The sequence below is a fragment of the Urocitellus parryii genome, chromosome 3 (genome assembly GCF_045843805.1).
Source record: "Urocitellus parryii isolate mUroPar1 chromosome 3, mUroPar1.hap1, whole genome shotgun sequence".
Taxonomy (NCBI): Eukaryota; Metazoa; Chordata; class Mammalia; order Rodentia; family Sciuridae; genus Urocitellus; species Urocitellus parryii.
In genome coordinates this window covers 162405483-162425100 of record NC_135533.1, presented here as the reverse complement: position 1 = coordinate 162425100, position 19618 = coordinate 162405483, and the positions used below count along the sequence as shown (strand labels likewise).

Sequence of the window (19618 nt, the reverse complement as noted above, 5' to 3'; positions counted from 1 at the left end):
TGGCACTTTGGAGTCCTGCAGCACTGCATTATTTAAAGTGTCTGAAATCTGCAAGTCACACCCAAAGAAGCCATTAACAACCGAAGGGTCACTTTTCCAAAGAGTAAAGGACATAGGATGAGCGGCCCCAGGCATCTCCCATGGAGATAGTAGATATTTTCAAAAATCCTCTTGCTGAAACAGTATCCAAACCCGTCCAAGTGATTATGTGAATGACCAAGGAGAAAAAGCTGTGTTCTTTTTTTCTTGGTACTGAGGATTGAACCCAGGGGTGCTCAACCACTGAGCCCCATCCCCAGCCCTTTTTTAATATTTTATTTAGAGACAGGGTCTCACTGAGTTGCTTAGGGCCTCGCTAAGTTGCTGAGGCTGGCTTTTGAACCCGAGATCCTCCTGCCTCAGCCTCCCAAGCCACTGGGATTACCATTGCATCCGGCAAAGCTGTGTTCTTGACTATGTTAATTTCTAACAAATCACTGCCCCACATAGCTACGGGGAAAAGGAACAACCGATGCCTTGTTTGGTTAAGAGATTTCAGGTTTCAATGAGTCAGTCTTCATGAGCCAATTGGATTTACTTAAAGGCACAGTTGAGGAATCTGTTTCACACCGCCGCTCTTGTTCCGCCCCACACCCTAATGCACATGTCCTGTCCTGTGCAGGATGGGTCTCATTAGCAATAACTTTTATAGGTCAAGCACATTTAAGATGCAGGAACGATCCAGGGACTACAAGGTAACAGAATGAAACGCTGTATCAGGGAACAAGATGCTAAGGGAGCTCACATTTATGGCGGGGGAGAGGAAGGAGCTGAAAACGAGAGTCACCCTGACCCGGTGCACGATCCGAATCATGCTTCTTGCTGGGGAGATCAAATGCTGGGATGCTTCTGCTTCCTCTCCCGTCTGATTTTGGCTATTTCCTGTTGCTGTTTCCTTGCTCAATCAGGCTCCACTCAGGCTTCTGAGTCAGTGCAGATGGAAATCTTCATGCAAGTACACACACTCAAAATGAATTTTTAAAATCTGCCATAAAGTTTCTGAGACTACTTCTGACATATCAAAAAAATTAAAAATAAAAAGTAATGGATATGGTGGGAGGCCCCACACACACTGAATGCACCCAGCTCACTCAGTGTTCCTCGTGCTTTTGAATTTGATACGTCTCTGGGTTCTGCCCATAACTTAAATAGGGCAGAAGGATTTCCTAAGAAGATCTGAGCATGAAAAATATGGTATTATGTCTGGGTGACACAAAGAAGAGTGACACACCTAAACCTGGCCTTGAACCAGAACCCTGCTGTGGTTAAGAGACCACAGAAGCAATGAAAACAGGAAGAGGCACTGGGTGTGGTGGCATAGGACTGTGATCCCAGCAGCTTGGGAGGCTGAGGCAGGAGGATCATGAGTTCAAAGCCAGCCTCAGCAACTTAGTGAGGCCGTAAAGAGCTTGGGATGTGGCTCAGTTGTAAAGCACCCCTGGGTTTGATCCCTAGTACCAGAGGGTGGGGGAGAGGAAGAGGGGCATTCCTGTTGCTCTTCCCGGGTTTGTGTCCCAGAATTCCACTTGTACTTTACTTAGCAGGTCTGCTTTCCTGCCCTGTGTTAGCCTCAACCTCCCATGGGACTCTTCCCTGCAACCGCAGTTCCTGGATTTTAGGATTCATGAAACAGTAAATTTTTGTAAAATAAACAAAACTGAGCAACTGCTCACTAGTTGCCAATTCCTTGGTTTTTTTGTCTTGTTTTGTTTTGCTTTTGTTTTTTGATTCTGTGGGTTGAACTCAGGGGCACTTAACCACTGAGCCCCATCCCCAGCCCTTTTATATAGTTTATTTAGAGACAGGATCTCACTGAGTTGCTTAGGGCCTCGCTAAGTTGCTGAGGCTGGCTTTAAACTCAGATCCTCCTGCCTCAGCCTCCTGAGCTGCTAGGATGACAGGCCTGTGCCACTGAGTCTGACAACAATTCATTATTTTGCAAATGAAAAACACACAAAAAAAGTGTTTTGAAAGGGCAAATGTCAGTCAACTCTCTTTTCATAAACACACAAAATAAAAAAGTGGAAGAAGAATACCATTGAGAAAGGAGAGTCTTACACCTTGGAATAACGTCACTTCCCAGTAAACGGACTACCCTGGGCTGATTTTTCTGATTTCATTGTTTACTGAAAAAGCATGTCACCCCAGACCAAGAGGAACACACCTCCTGTTACCCCTCCCCTGAGGCCCCTTCCTGTGGACCCCCAGGGGCCCATCCCTCAAGTCCCACCCAACCCAACAGAGCAAGGAACAGCATCCCCCTGAGGCCCGGGCAGCGCTGAGGGCAGACCCTGCCTGTCTCGTTCCGTCCCTAGGGTGGAGCTAGAATGTCCTCTAATGGCGCAGGGGCTGGGGGCCTGGTTCTCGTCCAGCAGCGTTCAGAGGTGGGGCTTCCAGGAAGCGACTGGACCACGGGCCCTGACCTCATCTGAGGGACTCCTGATCTGAAAGAACCACTGAGATGTGGGGGAAACTGCAGGAGATGGGACCTCGTTGACAGGATTCGGTCCTTGTGGGCACATCCTCAGGGACTCGGTCTCGTCCCCAGTCCCATCCTCTCCTCTTCTCTCTGCTTTCCAACCACCATGGGGTGAGTCACTCTTTCTACCACACCCTCTCTGCCATCATGTTCTGCCTCACCACAGGCCTGTAGCCATGGAGCTGGCCAACCATGAACCGAAACCTCGGAACCTTTCTTCTTCTAAGTTGATTTTCTCAGTGGGTTTTGTCACAGTACCAAATAGCTGACACGCCAACCTTACTACAGTGCTGGGCAGGGTGCACGACCCGTATTTCAGATGATGCTCTATTAGCTCAGAGATAATGCCCAAGGCTGGCCCGGGCTGCACTGCTAGCTGGTGACAGAGGCTGACAGGAAGTCATCACAACTGGCCAAGCTGCTCCTTGCATTCCTGAGCAGATGCAGGCACCACACGAAGAAGAAATGGGGAGTTGCCAATAACATTTCTTTTGGGGGGTGCCAGGGATGGGACCCGAGTGCTTGACCACTGAGCCACCTCCCCAGCCCTATTTTATATTTTATTTGGAGACAGAGTCTCACCGAGTTGCTCAACTTCTGGCTTTTTCTGAGGCTGCCTTTGACCTCACGATTCTCTCGTGTCAGCCTCCTGAGAGGCTGGGATTACAGGCCTGTGCCATGGCACCCGGCTGCAGATAATCTTTCTTCTCTCCAAAGTCAACAACAACAACAAAAAAATCCAGAAACTGATTTCACTGGTGTATAAAAACAAAAATAGAACAACAGCTTTTCCAAAGGTGTCAAAGGAATGAGAAGAGTGGTTCTCAGTCAGGGTTGACGTTCTCCTCTGGGGGCCACACGGCCATGTCTGCAGACACTGCTGGTTGTCACAGCCAGGGCCCAGGGGCTGATACTGACAGATAGGACTGGGCGAAATAAAACCCTCCCTCTCACTTTCACTTGCCCATGTGGAAGCAAAGGTTGCTTTACAAAGACCACCTCTACAAACCTCAGGGTCCACTAACTCATGGACAGAAGTGCTATATATATATATTTTTTAATGCAATCGCCCAGCACTCTGGTAAGTAGTATCTATGGCAAAAGTAACTACAGGGAACATGAGCCATTTTTAAATTTAGAAACAACAGAAATATCTACAACAGTATGGGCTTAATTCCAGATATCTCCAAGTGATTTTTAAAAACTGGTCAGAGTTGTGCAAGTATAAGAAAGGCTTTTTTTTTTTTTTTTTTGGTATGAAGGATTGAACCCAGGGGTCTCACTGGGTCTCACTTTACCACTGAGCCCCATCCCCAGCCCTTTTTCATATTTTCTTTAGAGACAGGGTCTCACTGAGTTGCTGAGGGCCTTGCTAAGTTGCTGAGGCTGGCTTTGAACTCTAGATCCTCCTGCCTCAGCCTCCCGAGCCACTGGATCACAGGCGTGGGCCACTGTGCCCGGCAATAAGAAATGCTTTTAAAAATACAACTTTTACATGAGTTCATCATGCCAGGGCCTGGCAGCATGAAAGCTTAAATTAAGAATTCAGTTCTCTGAATGAGGTCAATTGATAGTCAATACGAGGGAAATAAAGGAGTTCTTTTCCTAAAACAGTGTCATTTAGCTGGTTTGCAATCAAAATCCCTTATGCCTGTTATTCCATGACACAGTGAAACAGGGTCTTTTGAGCATCTTTTCCCCAAAATATAAAGATAACGAAAATGGTATATTCAATTTTTTTAATGGGGAAGACGTGATTAAATACATTGTATTTTACAATTTACTTGAGATTGGAATAGTGCTGAAACTTGTTGAATGAATTAAGGAACAGCATTCATTGCATATGGCGAGAAAACAGAAACAACAACATTCAAAATACAGAAAGGAATGTTATGAAGGAGATTCAAGTAAACTCAGATGACAACCTGGCACAAAAAAGGCATGTTCCACGTGGTCACGGGAAATCTAACACAACAAAGGACCCAATGCCATTTTTGAAGAGTTGAAGATTCTACCCATAATCCCAGCAGTTTGGGAGGCTGAGACAGGAGGATGGCGAGTTCAAAGCCAGCCTCAGCAACTTAGCGAGGCCCTAAGCAACTCAGTGAGACCCTGTCTCTAAATAAAATGCAAAATAGGGCTGGGGATGGGGCTCAGTGGTCGAGTGCTCTTGAGTTCAATCCCTGAAACACTATTAGGACTATAAAATTTAGCAGAAAAGAAAACCAGCTAGTGTATAAACTCAAGGGATTCTATATACATTCAGAACATTCTGGAGAAAAATAAGAATGAGAGGATCTAGTCTGCTTCGTTTTCTGCACAGTCTACACACACCTCACTTCTGACGGGTGCTATTTCCTTCTCCCCCAGACTTCCCTCTACACTTAGCTGGTAGAAAGATCTCTCCTTCGCCAGTTGCAAGTTCCTCCCTGTCTCCAGAGTACTTCCTTCAGCACACAAAAGTGCACCCCGTCTCCCATCTTAAAGGCAAAATGAAGCTCTCTCCAGAGACGCCACCTCCCTCTCCCTCTTCTCAGCTGCACTTCACGACACCATTTCGGCAACTGGCGCAAGCCAAATTCCCTGCCGGGGCACTCGCAGCGCATCCCGGCTCTGCCCCAGCAGCTCTGCCACCCCAGCCTGTGTACTGCCACCTCCTGATGCCACCAGTGTAAAGACAGCTCCCTAAGATGCTCTACTCTTGGGTTCTGCAATTACCAGGTTCCTGTTCTTTCCCCTATTTGCACTAGTTGTTCCATTTTTTTTTTTCTGGAACCTCCTACTTAGCTCAAAAGCAGAGGGTGATAGACGTGAGGATTCTGGGGTGGCCCCTTCACTCTAGCTTTCGCTCTTTTTTGGGGGGCGGGGGTACCAGGGATTGAACCCAGGGGCGCTCAACCACGGAGCCCCATCCCCAGCCCTTTTTGTATTTTATTTAGGGACAGAGTCTCCCTGAGGTGCTTGGGGCCTGGCTGAGGTGCTGAGGCTGGCTTACCTTTCACTCCTGTCCTAAGCAACCTCATTCACACCCACGACCCTCGGCTCTCAATCCTGTTCTCACGGGGGTTTTACACACTGGTGTTCAAATGGCTCACGATGACAAATGCACTTTATGGTGCATTCAGACGCACAGGCTTTAGATCCGTGTGTGCACACACAATGTTTCATGAAAGGGCTTTACTGAGTAGTCTGATGTTGTATTTCACTTTTAGCAAAAAAACCACCACCAGGGGCTGGGGCCGTGGCTCAGCGGTAGAGCGCTCGCCTAGCCCGTGCGGGGCCCTGGGCTCCATCCTCAGCACCACGTAAAAACAAAATGAAGATATCGTGTCCAACTGTGATTAAAAAATATATTAAAAAACCCCACATACCCACTGGAGCTCAACACACTCACAACCTAGGGATGAGTCATAGTGCAGTTGGTAGAACGTTCATTGACGGAATAATGGCCCATCGATGTATATTTCTCTGCCCTCACCTCAGACAGACACCGCCTACATCTCTGCTTCACTTGGGTGAATTGGGCACTTTGCAGTTAACGTGTCTACAAAAGAACCTTGATTACACAGCATTAGCCTGACCCAGCCCTCCTCCAATACCCAGATCCTGGCCATGAACACCGCCCAGGACAAAGTCATTGGTCTATTTTATCCTTCTCTTCTTTTTCTTTTGTACCAAGGGATGGAACCCAGGGGCACTTAACCACGGAGCCCCATCCCCAGCCCTTTTTATATTTTATTTAGAGACAGGGTCTCACTGAGTTGCTGAGGGCCTCGATAAGTTGCTGAGGCTGGCTTTGAACTTGGGATCCTCCTGCCTCAGCCTCCCGAGCTGCTGGGATCACAGGTGTGGGCCCCATGGCACCTGGAACACAGGCCCCCCATGGGCCCTCATCTCATCTGATACGAGGAAAGAACAGAGCAGTGGGGAAACAGACTGCACGGCCCCCAAAGCCCAAAGTATCTCCCATCTGGCTTTCACAGAAGGAATGTGCCACCCCCTGTTTAGCGGTCCTGTCACTCTCTTATCCCATCCCCAGTTCCCCACTGCTCTGGTGACACCCTAGTCCCAGCTGCCAACACCCTTGCTTGACCCTCAGCAGCAACCCTAATAGGTCTCCCTCTTCCTGCTCACCCACAGCATGTTCCTCCACGTATGCCCGAGGGACGAGCTAAAAGCATCAGCCAGCGCTTGTCCCTCCCTGGCGCATGAGGACACCACACTGAAAATGAAATTCCAAGTCCTGATCCTGGTCTCCCATCTCTGCCCTAGGCCACTGTCCCCCCTGCTCACCTGTCTCTGCCATCACTCCCTTTCCTTCTCTCTCCCCCCCACTGTCCCCTCCCCTGTGGCTGCTGGCTCACTCCTGCCACCTTATCTGGAGGAGCTCCCTGCTCCCCTGACTCCTACTCACTCCCTGGCTTGACCTGCCACCCGCACCTTCCTCTGGCTCTTTTACTCAGTATTTTCACTGCTGTGACTGAAACTCCCAACAAGAACAAATAACTGCAGAGGAGGAAGAGCTCATTGGGAGCTCACAGTTTCCGAGATCTGGGTCCAAAGACAGCCAGTTCCATCCCTCGGGGCTCGAGGGGAGGCAGGACATCATGGAGGAAGAGTGGGGTGGAGGGAAGCAGCTCACATGGTGACCAGGAAGCAGAGAGAGACTCCACTCTCCAGAGACAAATAGAGACCCCAAAGCCACGCCCCCAATGCCCCCTCCTCCAGCCACACCCACCTCCTCCAGCCACCACCCAGTTAATCCCATCAGAGACTCATTCACTGGTTGGGTTAAGGCTCTCACCACCCAGTCATGTCTCCTCTGGACCTTCCTGCACCGTCTCACACGTGAGCTTTAGGGGGACACCTCACAGCCAACCCTAACACTGGCTGACATGTTCTTGTTCACCAGTGCATTCTGCCCTCTCTCCCCTTCCCCTAGAATAAAAGTTCCCTGAGCTCAGGAGCAGGTCTGCTCTCATTGCAGAGCGTGTTGCTCTAATTCCAGTGCCCAGACAATGCCTGGCACACGGTGTGATTGAATTTGTCCCCCGGAAAGGGATAACCAAGTGACTTCTTTACATTCAAGTTCCATCCTGTGGGTAGAAGCACAGAATGACAATCCCACAGCCTGCAAGCCAAGCTGATGGGACTGCACCGCTCTTCCACAAAGGCGAGGGGTGTTGCTCCTTAACAAGGATCGCAAATCGCACAGGCCTTTAGGACCATGCGCATCCAGGAGTCACTCGGTGCTAATGTCCACCTTTGAGGAGGAGATGCTGCCTTGCAGGGAAGAAAGCATGGGTTTCCAGGTGTGGCGATCACTATGCAGTAGGAATATGAAGGCGTAAGACTCACACCATCCAATCACGTCTGAAACTCTGTTATAAATGTTAGAACAGCCAGGCCTGGGGGCGCACACCTATGAAAATTCCAGCAAAGACTAGGGAGGCAGAAGCAGGAGGATCTCAGGTTTGAGGCCAGCTTCGGTCCTTGAATGAGACCCTTTTTCAAAATAAAAAGTAAAAACTGGCTGAGGATGTGGCTTAGTGGTGAAACACTCCGGGGTTCAATCCCCAGTCAAAAAAAAAAAAAAACAAAAACCAATGGCAGGAGAGAGAACAGGTAAATGAAGGGGCTTAGATTTAAAAACTAAGACCCAAAATAACTAAAGAAATCGGGTTTCTCTAACATGTGGAAGTGAGGGAGTCATTCTTTTATGCTACATAATAAAAGATCCAAAATTGGAACATTTGCTTGTATTTATCTCATCTCTTCCTATAGGTCATCTCGAATGTAAAAATGATTTGTTCTACCAAGAATTCTCAAGTGAAACCCTTGATAACTTTAAACCATGGCCATAAACCAAAATAACAACGTAAAGCTACACTCCTAAATAAAGGCCAGAAGGCAACAGCAAATACGAATCCCGTCCTGTTTAGCAACATGCAAGTCCTAAAAGTTTGCTAAATTAACTTGAACAACTTCTCCCAGCTTAGGAAGTGGACAGGCAGCCTACTGGATCTTCCATGAGGATTCAACTTCCAAAAGTAAGCTGGGCAGAGTGGCACACCCTACCCCTGTCATCCCAGCAGCTTGGGAGGCTGAGGCAGGAGGATCGCAGGCTTGAGGCCAGTCTCAGCAACTTATGGAGACTATAAGCAACCCAGGAAGACCCTGTCTCCAAATAAAAACATTTTTAAAAAAAGGGGCTGGGTGGTGTGGCTCAGTGGTTAAATGTCTTGGGCTCAATCCCTGGTACCCTCTACCCTGCGGGGGGGGGGGGGAATACTTCCAAAAGTGTTAGAAGATCTAAGAGACCTGGGGAAGCAGAAGTTGGTGAGCACACCAGGGAGACTTCAATGTCTTCCTCTCTGATCAGAGTTCTGACGAATGGCCTGATGGTGACAGCTTTGGTGGCAGGATACTTGATAGTTAAAATTTGTAGTTGAGCTTTTCTTGTGTTTTCAAGGTTTGGGATGAAAGGGACTTTAATACAGTAATTTAAATTAAAATACGTAAGTATCAATCCAGTGTGAGAAGCCGAGAGGCTTGCCTGCCAAGGGAGGTCTTATAATCCCCCTGAGGAGACTCTAGCAGGTCTGAGAAAGTGGGGACCTGCCTGGTTCTTACACTTTTCTTACACTTTCCTTCCTTCCTTCCTTCCTTCCTTCCTGTCCACCAAGGATTGAACTCAAGGGCAATCAACCACTGAGCCCCATCCCCAGACCTTTTTATATTTTATTTAGAGACAGGGTCTCACTGAGTTGCTTAGGGCCTCACTAAGTTGCTGAGGCTGGCCTTGAACTCATGATCCTCCTGCTTCAGCCTCCTGAGCCTCCAGGATTACAGGTGTGGGCCACTGTGCCCAGCTAGGCTGGGTATCTTGAGAAGGTATTTGCTAATGGGAACCTACAGGAAAGGACATTATCAAGACATCCCTCTATAAGCAACCCCCATCCCCTTTCTAGCTCCTTGTGAGACATTCTGGCCGTCAGACACTTAAGTGGTGCAATTTGTAATTTATTCTCCAGTCCTGGACAGAAGGTAAGGAGAAGAGGCCAGTACCTCACTGTGGTTCTAATTATGATGGTTCTGCATCATTTCAGAAGGAACGCCATGAACACACGAGAGCCAATGCTAGTGGTGTGCTCAAAGGAGGAGATTAAATATTGCTTTTCCTGTCTGGATCCACGGTGATTTCATGAACTAAATATCATCAAGAAGTTTTGATGAGAATTCATTGGCATCAACTTGCCCGTGGACTTCAGACCGTATTCATTCTTCATGTATGCATAAAGTTGTGCATAACTCCTCCACAGCAATGCTACCTGAGGCATTTGCAATCAAGAGGCTGTTTTGCACAGTGGTTAACTAACACGGTCTCCAGAGCCAAAATTCCTGGGTTCAAATTCTAGGCTGGCCACTAACCAAGAGGGTAATTTTGGAAAATCACTGAGTCTCTGGGTCTCAGGATCCTCACTAAACCATTGCCTTCATTTCACATAAGATTCTACTCAGAATCCCTCAGGCAGCCGGGCACGGTGGTGCATGCCTGTCATCCCAGCGGCTCAGGAGGCTGAGGCAGGAGGATCAAAAGTTCGAGGCCAGCCTCAGCAATTTAGCAAGGACCCAAGCAACTTAGCGAGACCCTGTGTCTAAATAAAAATATTAAAAAGGGCTGGGGGTATGGCTCAGTGGTTAAGCATCCCTGGGTTCAATGACAGGTTTTTTTTTTTTTAAAAAAAAAAAGCCCTCAGGCAATGCCAATGGGCTTACACAATGGGGTGCTGGTGAGTTTTGCTGATAACATATGCAAGTGGAAACACAGAAGGGAGCCTGGCACACCGTCACTGCTCAGGGACCCACAGCAGGGACATTGTGACCACTGGCACCACGTTCCTATCTAAGTTCTGCCTTTTGCCACCCATCCTTGTTCTTCTAGAGCCTCAGAAGTGTGACCATAAAGCCGGATGATGGGTTTTCCACTGTGACTCGGGGACCAAGTTTAATGTCTTCAGGTCATATTTCCTGAGGCCTTATGAGGTGCCTGGAGGGGGTGAGGAGAAGCTGCACGTGGTCCTGCCCTCCAGGGACTCTTAACACCTTAGAATCAGCCCCTACCAGGACGTGGTGACCAGACATTCACCACCTGGTCTGCAGAAAGTGGAATGCAAAACATGGCTTCCATTACTTCTGTGGCCAGCAGAAGGCAGGGGCGACCGCGTCCAAGTGAGCATCTCGAGAATCGAGTCCTCCCTTCCAACCTCGCTAGCAGAAACACGGAGCAGCCAGGAGCTGAAACGGGCCTCCAAGACTGAGAAATCTGCTGCTTATAGAACTTTCTCTTTAGTACTAGGGACTGAGCCCAGGGGCACTCGCCCACGGAGCCCCATCCCCAGCCCTATTTTGTATTTTATTTAGAGACAGGGTCTCCCTGAGTTGCTTAGGGCCTCACTAAGTGACTGAGGCTGGCTTTGAACTCCCGATCCTCCTGCCTCAGCCTCCTGACTTTCCAGCTTTCCCTCAAGGTACATGTGATAGACCCAAACTAGACAGAACCATGAGGGCAGGACCCTAGCATGATCTGCAGCCCTGGATGCACATCAGAATCAACAGGGGAGATTCTAAAACAAAATATGGATGCCACAACACCACACATTGTGATTCTATAGTTCAGGGCTACGCTTGCCTTTCTAAAATACCAAGTTACTAGTTCCCAGTGCTTCTGCCATTAGGCCATATTCATAATACACCATCGACTGACCATGTGATACCAACACCTCTATGTCAGGAACTGGCACACATGCTACCTCTTTTAATCTACATCCCACACAGGCAAGGCCTGCATTATTATTCATGTTCTTCCTGATGGTGAACTGAGCTCAGAGAAGTGAAGTGACCTGCCTAAAGTCACACTGCAAGAAAAGGAAGAGACCATGCTTCAAACTTACATTCGCTGGCCCCAGAATCTTGTGGTCTTTCCTCTAGACAACAATAAAATCATAATTGGCATAACATAAGAGCCAACAGGGGCATCCTGAGAGTTTCTCTAGGGTAAAAGATCCATTTTTTGAATAAAGAAAGGAATGTCAGGGGGTGAAGAGTAACCTGCTTAAGTGACCTGCCAAATTCCTTGAGCAGATTAAGGCAGAGTGGGACTTATGGAGGGCTCCCGACACCCCAGTTTAGATGAGTTTTTGAGATGAACTTTCTCCAAAAGGCAAAGCATATTTTCTCCATTTTCACAAAGTATTCTCCCCAAGTCTTCTCTTTATTAAAAATATACAGTTTTTAGTTGTAGATGGACACAATACCTTCATTTTACTCACTTTTATGTGGTGCCAAGGATTGAACCCAGTGCCTCACACCTGCTAGGCAAGTGCCCTACCACTGAGCTCCAACCACAGCCCCCCAAATCCTCTAGAAGTATTCTCACTCAACCCCAAACTGCTCCCCAAGGAGAGTCACGGCTACTAACAGGTCTAGCTGAATCTGCCCCGAATTTAAATCAGGGGGGAAAGGTACCTAGGCTGATTACCTGGAATAGAACCTCTTAGAAAACAGAGAAGAACATTTATGGGATAGGTCTCATGTCTTTTGTAAATTAAGTTTAAAAAGCACTATTAAGTGATTATATTCTAGCATGATTTTCCAACACCTCCAAGAAGCCCCTAGACTCCTGGCGTCAGGTCACTGGACTTCTGAATGCAAATGATATATTTAAAAAAATAGAAATAAACCAGGCATGGCTCAGGATATAGCTCAGTTGGTAAAGTGCTTGCCTTGTGTGCACAGGGTCCTGGGTTCAATCCCCAGCGCACGCGCGCACACACACACACACAAAGCCAGGTACAGGGTGCATGCTTGTAATTCCAGCAGTTTGGGAGGCTGAGGCAGGAGGATCGCGAGTTCAAAGCCAGCCTCAGCAACTTAGCAAGGCCCTAAGCAACTCTGAATAAAATATAAAAAAGGGCTGGGGATGTGGCTCAGTAGTTAAGCACCCCTTTAATCTCTGGTACAAAAAGAAAGAAAAGAAAGAGAGAGAGAGAGAGAGAAAGAGGGAGAAAGAAAGAAAGAAAGAAAGAAAGAAAGAAAGAAAGAAAGAAAGAAAGAAAGAAAGAAAGAGAGAGAAAAAGAAAAAGAGTCTCCTGATTGTTCGGCACACGGAGAAGACACTGGGAAACCAGAAGTCAGGCACAGTGGGAAGGGCTGCCCTTTGTGCTGGCCCAGGGCAGGGAGGTGTTCATGGAGGGATGTGTGAACACACATGATGGTCCCTGCTACCCGGGTGTGTGGGTGAACAACCCCAGCCCCCACCCCCAGGTAGGACCCAGGAAACTGACTTCAGACAGATGTTTCAGCCTCTGCCTGGTTTCCACACTAAGGGAAACAGACTAAAAGTGCTAGGAAGTGAAATGCACCAGATCTTTTTTTTTTTTTTTTGGTAGCCACATCCTCAGCCCTGTTTTTGTATTTTTTTAGAGACAGGGTCTCACTGAGTTGCTTAGGGTCTCACCATTGCTGAGGCTGGCTTTGAACTCCCCATCCTCCTGCCTCAGCCTCCCAAGGCGCTGAGATCCCAGGCGTGTACCATCTCAACTGGCAAATGATAACAATGAAACCTCCAGAGTGAGGTCAAGGATTAAGAATTAAAATGGATGCTGCAAACACAGCCCCAGAGTAGAAAAGATTCATTTTATAAAGCATCAGAAGACTGGCAATTGCCATGCGCATCTCTGAGATCCATGGATGGTGCGGATTTAATGAGCCTATCAGTCTGCTCACCAGCACTTACAACAGGAACGAGATTCATTAGAGGCTCTGGTGCCATGGCCACTCACTTTCTCATTTAACCAAGCCCCTGTCTCGTTCTTTCATCCAATCTTCTCATTACACCCCTCTCCCCCCACACACCCTACAGGAGGGATGATTAAACATCAGCCCTGATTCAAATAACCAACGCGTGGCAGAAACAAACATATTTATATGCTTTCTGCAAAGATTAATAGTAGCTAGCAGGAGCCTGCCAACCGCAGATGTGCAAACTTTCTGTCCCATCCATAAATCACACAGAAGGCATATGGCATATTTTAAAGACTGCTGATGTGACACTGATTTTCAATTGCCCGGGTTCTGGAACAAACCATGTAGCTGCTGACTAATGAGGCCATATCTTCTGGACCTTTCCATATGAAGGTGATAAGATGTGACAGCACCAACAGAGAGAAGGACCCAGGAAGGAAGGACGAGAGAACCCAGACGTCTTTGGGATCAAGGAGCCTGTTTCTTTTATGGGTTGTTTGCTGCTTTAGACAGACTCTTTATGGTCAAGTTCCAGTAACTGTTAGATAGGAGAGGAGGGTGGTTCGTCACTGTCAGGTGCTGGCTGGATCAGAGACGTGCAGGCTCTGCTGAGAACCATTTCAGAGTTTTTAGCCAGGCCCAGTGGCCCATGCCTGTCATCCCAGCAGCTCAGGAGGCTGAGGCAGGAGGATCGTGAGTTCAAAGCCAGCCTCAGAAACTTGGCAAAGCCCTAAGCCACTCAGGGAGACCCTGTCTCTAAGTAAAAGATGGAAAGGGCTGGGGATGGGGCTCCATGGTTAAGCACCCTGGGTTCCATCTGTGATACCAGAAAAAAAATTTTAAAAAAAGAGTTTCCAGGTTGTTGGACACAGAAAGGGATAAGTGTGCAGAGTCAGTGTTATTCAGAGCCAAGGAAGCACAACACAAGGCTGACCCACAGGAAGAGGGGGGACTACTTCTCCCACGGTGGGCTCGCACCTTCCCAAGTCCCAGGGAAGTCACCAAGATCAGATCCGAGGCACGGGGAAGCGGGAAAGCCCCCTGTCAATCACTGACTGGGGCACAAGAGCCACACATCAGCCCAGACCGCCATTACCCAAATCATCCTTACGCTCTAGTTATTTCCTGCGACGTCGTGGTCACGGTTTAAGAACCAATTACCCGAGAATCAAGTGGTCTAGATACGAGAAGAGTCTTCGGAATTGGACTGGAACATTTTTTTTTTCTTTTTAAATAAAATCTGCACAATGGTTCTTTCTATCTGCTCAAGAAGGGCCGATGGAGCATTTTGATTCACCTCGACAGTCGCTCTGTGTTTTCAATTTCCTTCCAATGACCCCAATCATCTTTGTCACAAAAGACGCAGCTTCCTGAGAGCATGGAACCAACAGTAAATAAAACCTGGATGTCGATCTCTTTCCAGAGGACCTGAGCACACCGTGCAGGAAACGAATCAGGCTGGCAAAGGTCAGGAGCCGCTGACAGTGGACCCCACTGTGGGCAAAGAGCAGGTGTGGCCACCCGATGACCCGCACCCCAGAAGCAAGGCCTTTCAAAGTTCTGCAGACTGTTTCCCAGGGTGAGTGCTGGTGGGGCGGGGGTGGGGCGCCCAGGCAGGGAGACACAGGACCCTTTCTCATGTCTCAAGACTTAGAATATCCCAGCTCTCTAGATCTGCAACCACCTGCACAGCAGTAGGCTGAGGCACATTTTGAATATCCTTGGCCGGGGCTGTTCTACCACTTGCAAATGAGCACATCTTCGTTCATTCATCTGTGAACACCTAAAAGGGTGTTAAATGCCAGGGATAACATGTATCAGCATGTACGCATGGGTCCTGGCTGCATGGACCTTATGTTCTAGTGAAAAGAAAGACAAAGAAAAAAAAAAATATATATATATATATATAATAATGCCTTGCAATAATAACATGGTTTGTCAAGGTTCTAGGAACTGAGTTTTGGAAGCATCAAGGAGCAAATTTAGATAAAGTGATTCAAGAAGCCTTTTCTCAGGAATGCAAATGAGCAAAGGGCTGGGAAAGGACATCCCGGGCAGAGAGAACAGGATGTGCAAAGGCCCTGGGGTAGAAAAGAGCCTAACCCATGAAGGTCACTTCAGAAGGAAGTCAAATATGTCTGAAGCAAAGTGACAAGAAGGAATGTGAAAGGAGGTCGGAGGCATGTCCGGAACCCACATTTCGAAGCCTGTACAGCAAGCAGTTCAAAGGTTTCGAACTCCTAGTGGTTCTTAAAGGACGCATTCTGATTCATGTTTTCAAGTATCACTCCGACTGCACCACAAGATGTCTAAGCCATAAGCTTAATGGGAAGCAATCAAAGGTTTAAGTAATAATGACCATGAGCTGGGCTGGAGAGGTAGCTCTTCAGTAGAGCACTTGCTTAGCATGCACAAGGCCCTGAGTTCCAATCCCAGTGTCGCCAAAAGAAAAAATAAAAAGAAAGAAAGAACAGAAAATCTTCAATGACCACTTAAAAGAACCGACCAGTCACCCGGAGACCAGTAAGGACACTAAGCCATGCATCTCAGAGTCACAGAGCAGAACCACGTACCTCCTCGCTGCACCAACAGGGTGACCTCGCTTCCCTTGGGACACTCGATGAGCATGTCCACCACCTGGTTGTGACTCAAGGCCTGCACGTTCTTCTTATTGACCTCCACGATGAGGTCCCCTTCTTTCAAGCCCCGGCACCTCAGACTGTCCACGATCTGCTTCACTCTCTGGCCCCCGCCGCCCGGGCTGTCGGCGATAGTGAACCCGAAGCCCATGGGCCCCTTGACTATGTGCACGGTGATGAGCTCCGGCTGCGTGGCGATGGACGAGGCCAAGGACACGGTGTCGTTGGGGTACCCGTGGGAGCCGGTGGAGGTCACGTCCGCGGGGCTGCTGGGCCTGGCGTCCCTCATGCTGCTGGCTTTGCCTGTTTTACTGCTGTGGCTCGCTGGGGAATCGTAGGTCTCCTGTCCGTTCACGATAATGGGCTCTTTGTCCAAAATAGCCACCGAGGTCACTAAACTGGTGTTGGGGTCATCTGGGTCAAAAGGCAATGGGTAACCTCGGCAGAGTTCAAGGTCCACGCTGGCACCAATGGGGATAGACTGGAAGATTTTCACAACTTGCGCGTGCGTGTGTCCCAGGACACAGGTGTCGTTCACGCTGACAATGACATCACCTGGAAAAGGTCACAGAGTTTGGGGGGGAGGAGTCAAGAAGCAGGTAGATATTAAACTCTCCCACTGATGTCCAGAACCCACCACCCCACATCATGCCCCTTTGGTGCACGGATTATTTTGAGCAAAAAGACACTTTAAAAAATGAGGCAGTCGAGGTGGCACATGCCCGTCATCCCAGCGGCTCAGGAGGCTGAGGCAGGAGGATCTCGAGTTCAAAGCCAGCCTCAGCCACTTAGCGAGGCGCTAAGCAACTCAGGGAGACCCTGTCTCTAAATAAAATACAAAAGAGGGCTGGGGATGTGGCTCAGTGGTTGAGTGCCCCTGGAGTTCAATCCCTGGTACCCCCCAAAATTAGATATGCAAAGGAGGTGAAATTTTACATGGAAGCTGTCCCTTCCTAGAAGTGACATTCTTACTTCATTAACATTCCCATCACGAACAGGAAATCAAACCAGAGGAATCCGGACACATCAACCCTGTGAAGCCAACCTTACCTTCCCATTCTTATAATATTCCCAGGCCCAGGCAAAAGCTGGTAGAGACCAGATGCAAAATTCTGCCTCCTTTACACCCCCACTGAACACAAAACTGAACCTGAACTTGGACTTGGGACTGATACCGTGAAGCATAAAAAGAAAGCTTCCATCTTTTTTTTTTTTTTTGTACTGAGGATTGAACTCAGGGGCACTCGACCACTGAGCCCCATCCCCAGCCCTTTTTTATATTTTATTTAGAGACAGGGTCTCCCTGAGTTGTTTAGAGCCTCGCTTTTACTGAGGTTGGCTTTGAACTCGTGATCCTCCTGCCTCAGCCTCCCAAGCCACTGGGATGACAGGCATGGGCCACCGTAATGCCAGCTCTTTGCTTCTCTTGTTGCACCTACTGCCTTGCTTGCTAATGGGAAGATTATCATCATTAAGAAAATACGGGTGCTTTCTTCTCTATAGAAATTCTCATTGTGGAGAGATCCAAGTTTAGCACCCATTTCTCCAAGTGGCTCCACATTTTTAGTAAATTGCTGGATCACTGTATTCAATAGCACCCTAACAGCTCCCCCAAATTAAAATGGCTTCAGAGGATTTGATGTGCACCAAGGGCTGAATTTTGGTGATGGAGGGCTCCAGCCCACCCCAAGGTATGCAGAGGGCATTTATGAACCACGAGTCCTTTGGTGACAGCCAACTCAGGCTTGGGTGGAGTCTCCCTTCACAGCACGTGCAGGGGCCCTGGGGACCTTACCTGTTTCCATCTTGCCATCCAGGGCGGCAGGACCGTCCAGGACCAAGCTCTTGATCTGGAGGAACTCGTCGGGTTCGTCCCCGCCAACTACCGTGAAGCCGAAGCCGCGACTGCTTTTCCGAAGCTTCGTGTGGATGAACTTGCCTTTCAACTCAGAAGGGTTTCGTGTAAAAAAGGGTTTGCCTGGGTACCAACAAGAAAGGCACAAGGAAAGTCACTGTGAGCAGGAAGTGGACTCAGTCAGTGAAGAGAGGGGTGGGGGAGGGTGGGGGAGGGGTGGGGGAGGGTGGGGGAGGGGTGGGGGAGGGGTGGGCTCTCCAAGCTTGCAGGCTGGGTCTTTGGCTCTAAGGGGTCCTGAGAAAGTGCTCTGCTTGGTATGAGGGGAAGAAATGGAACGAATTATGTAATGTGCATGTACGATTGTGCCACTGTGTGTCCCCTTCGGTCTGATTATAATGCACAAATTAAAATGAGGTCCTCTCCTGATTCCAGGAATAGGTGGTTTGAGGCCCCATGTAGGAAGTGGGTATTGTACACAGAGGGGGGCATCTTTAGGGCCCAAAAGAAGATAGAAGAGAGGACAAGATCAGTCCCCACAAAGTGACAGCCTTCCTTAGCTTCAGTTCTCGTAGTTCTAAGCTGCCACAGAAAACAGTCAGCCTTTGGTGTCTTTTGATTGATTGATTGATTGGTTAATTGATTGGTTGATGGTACTCGGTATTGAACTTCATCACTGAGCCACATCCCCAGCACTTTTTAAATAAATTATTTAAAGACAGGATTTTTAATTGCTTAGGGCCTCCCTAAGTTGCTGAGGCTGGCTTTGAACTGGTAATCCTCCTGCCTCAGCCTCCTGAGCTGCTGGGATTACAGGCGTGTGCCACCATGCCCAATTTCTTTTATTTTTTATTTTGTAGCATGGCTTCTGAGGTGCTGGGTTGGGCTTGGCTTCTACATTTAAGACCAACTGGATGAAACCTTAGTTTTGAAACCTTAGTTTTTAACTAGATGGACAGATAAGAATGCTTCCCCTCACCGATGATAATAATAATAATAATAATAATAATAATAATAATAATAATAATGAAAATTAAAGCTCATTACTAGGAATGGAATTCTAAAGTCAACTAACTTTTGCTATTTATTCGCATCTTTTAACAATTTGTGAAATAGCCGATATATGTCCATGGCAAAGGCTTACTGTTTAAGAAAAGCTTCAATCATTTAGCTTAGGATACTTAAAGCCATAAGCTAAAGTAAAACCTTGAACTAAAGTAGTTACTCACTAGGATCATAGGAGCTTCAAACCCTGCTGTCTTGCTTAAAACAAATTAATGGACAAATAGCTCCCAGGCAGGGCTGGGGCTGGGGCTCAGTGGTAGAGCGCTCACCTAGCATGTGGGAGGCACTGGGTTCCATCCTCAGCACCACATAAAAATGAAATAAAGATACTGTGTCCACCTACAACTAAAAAATAATTATTTAAAAAAAATAACTCCCAAACATACTCCCTAAGGTTATAGTGAGTTTTCCTGATACATTCCCAAATAGCATTTTACATACAAATTGAAAAAGTCTTCCTTGGGGCTTTATTAGAAATTTCTCTAAGAAACCCCTGGAATTTCTCTCATTATTCCGAACAGTGGACACATTCCCTGAGCCTTTTTTCTCTCTCCTCATTTCATTTCCCATGACTTCTCCTGGCCACAGCTTCCTCATCCACCTGATTTCTTTTCTGTCAAAAATGTTATCCAAAAAGAAAACAAAGGTCAAGCCATTTAAAGAGGCTGAGGCAGGAGGATCGCCGGTTTGAGACCAGCCTCTGCAACATAGGGAGGACCTGGCTCAGAATAAAAAGTA

At 47.9% G+C, this 19618-nt stretch overlaps 1 protein-coding gene across 5 annotated transcripts in view; it reads right to left on the bottom strand.

Moving 5' to 3' along the window:
- The window catches only part of Magi1 (membrane associated guanylate kinase, WW and PDZ domain containing 1), a 614610-nt gene that overhangs the window by 54309 nt on the left and 540683 nt on the right, over window positions 1-19618 (bottom strand). For all 5 annotated transcript variants that reach the window (XM_077795606.1, XM_077795607.1, XM_077795604.1 and 2 more), the window contains exons 11-12: window positions 17759-17941; window positions 15898-16518 (exon numbers count right to left, since the gene is read on the bottom strand). In XM_077795606.1, coding sequence (XP_077651732.1) covers window positions 15898-16518; window positions 17759-17941 — 804 coding nt within the window. The remainder of the gene's footprint in view (window positions 1-15897; window positions 16519-17758; window positions 17942-19618) is intronic.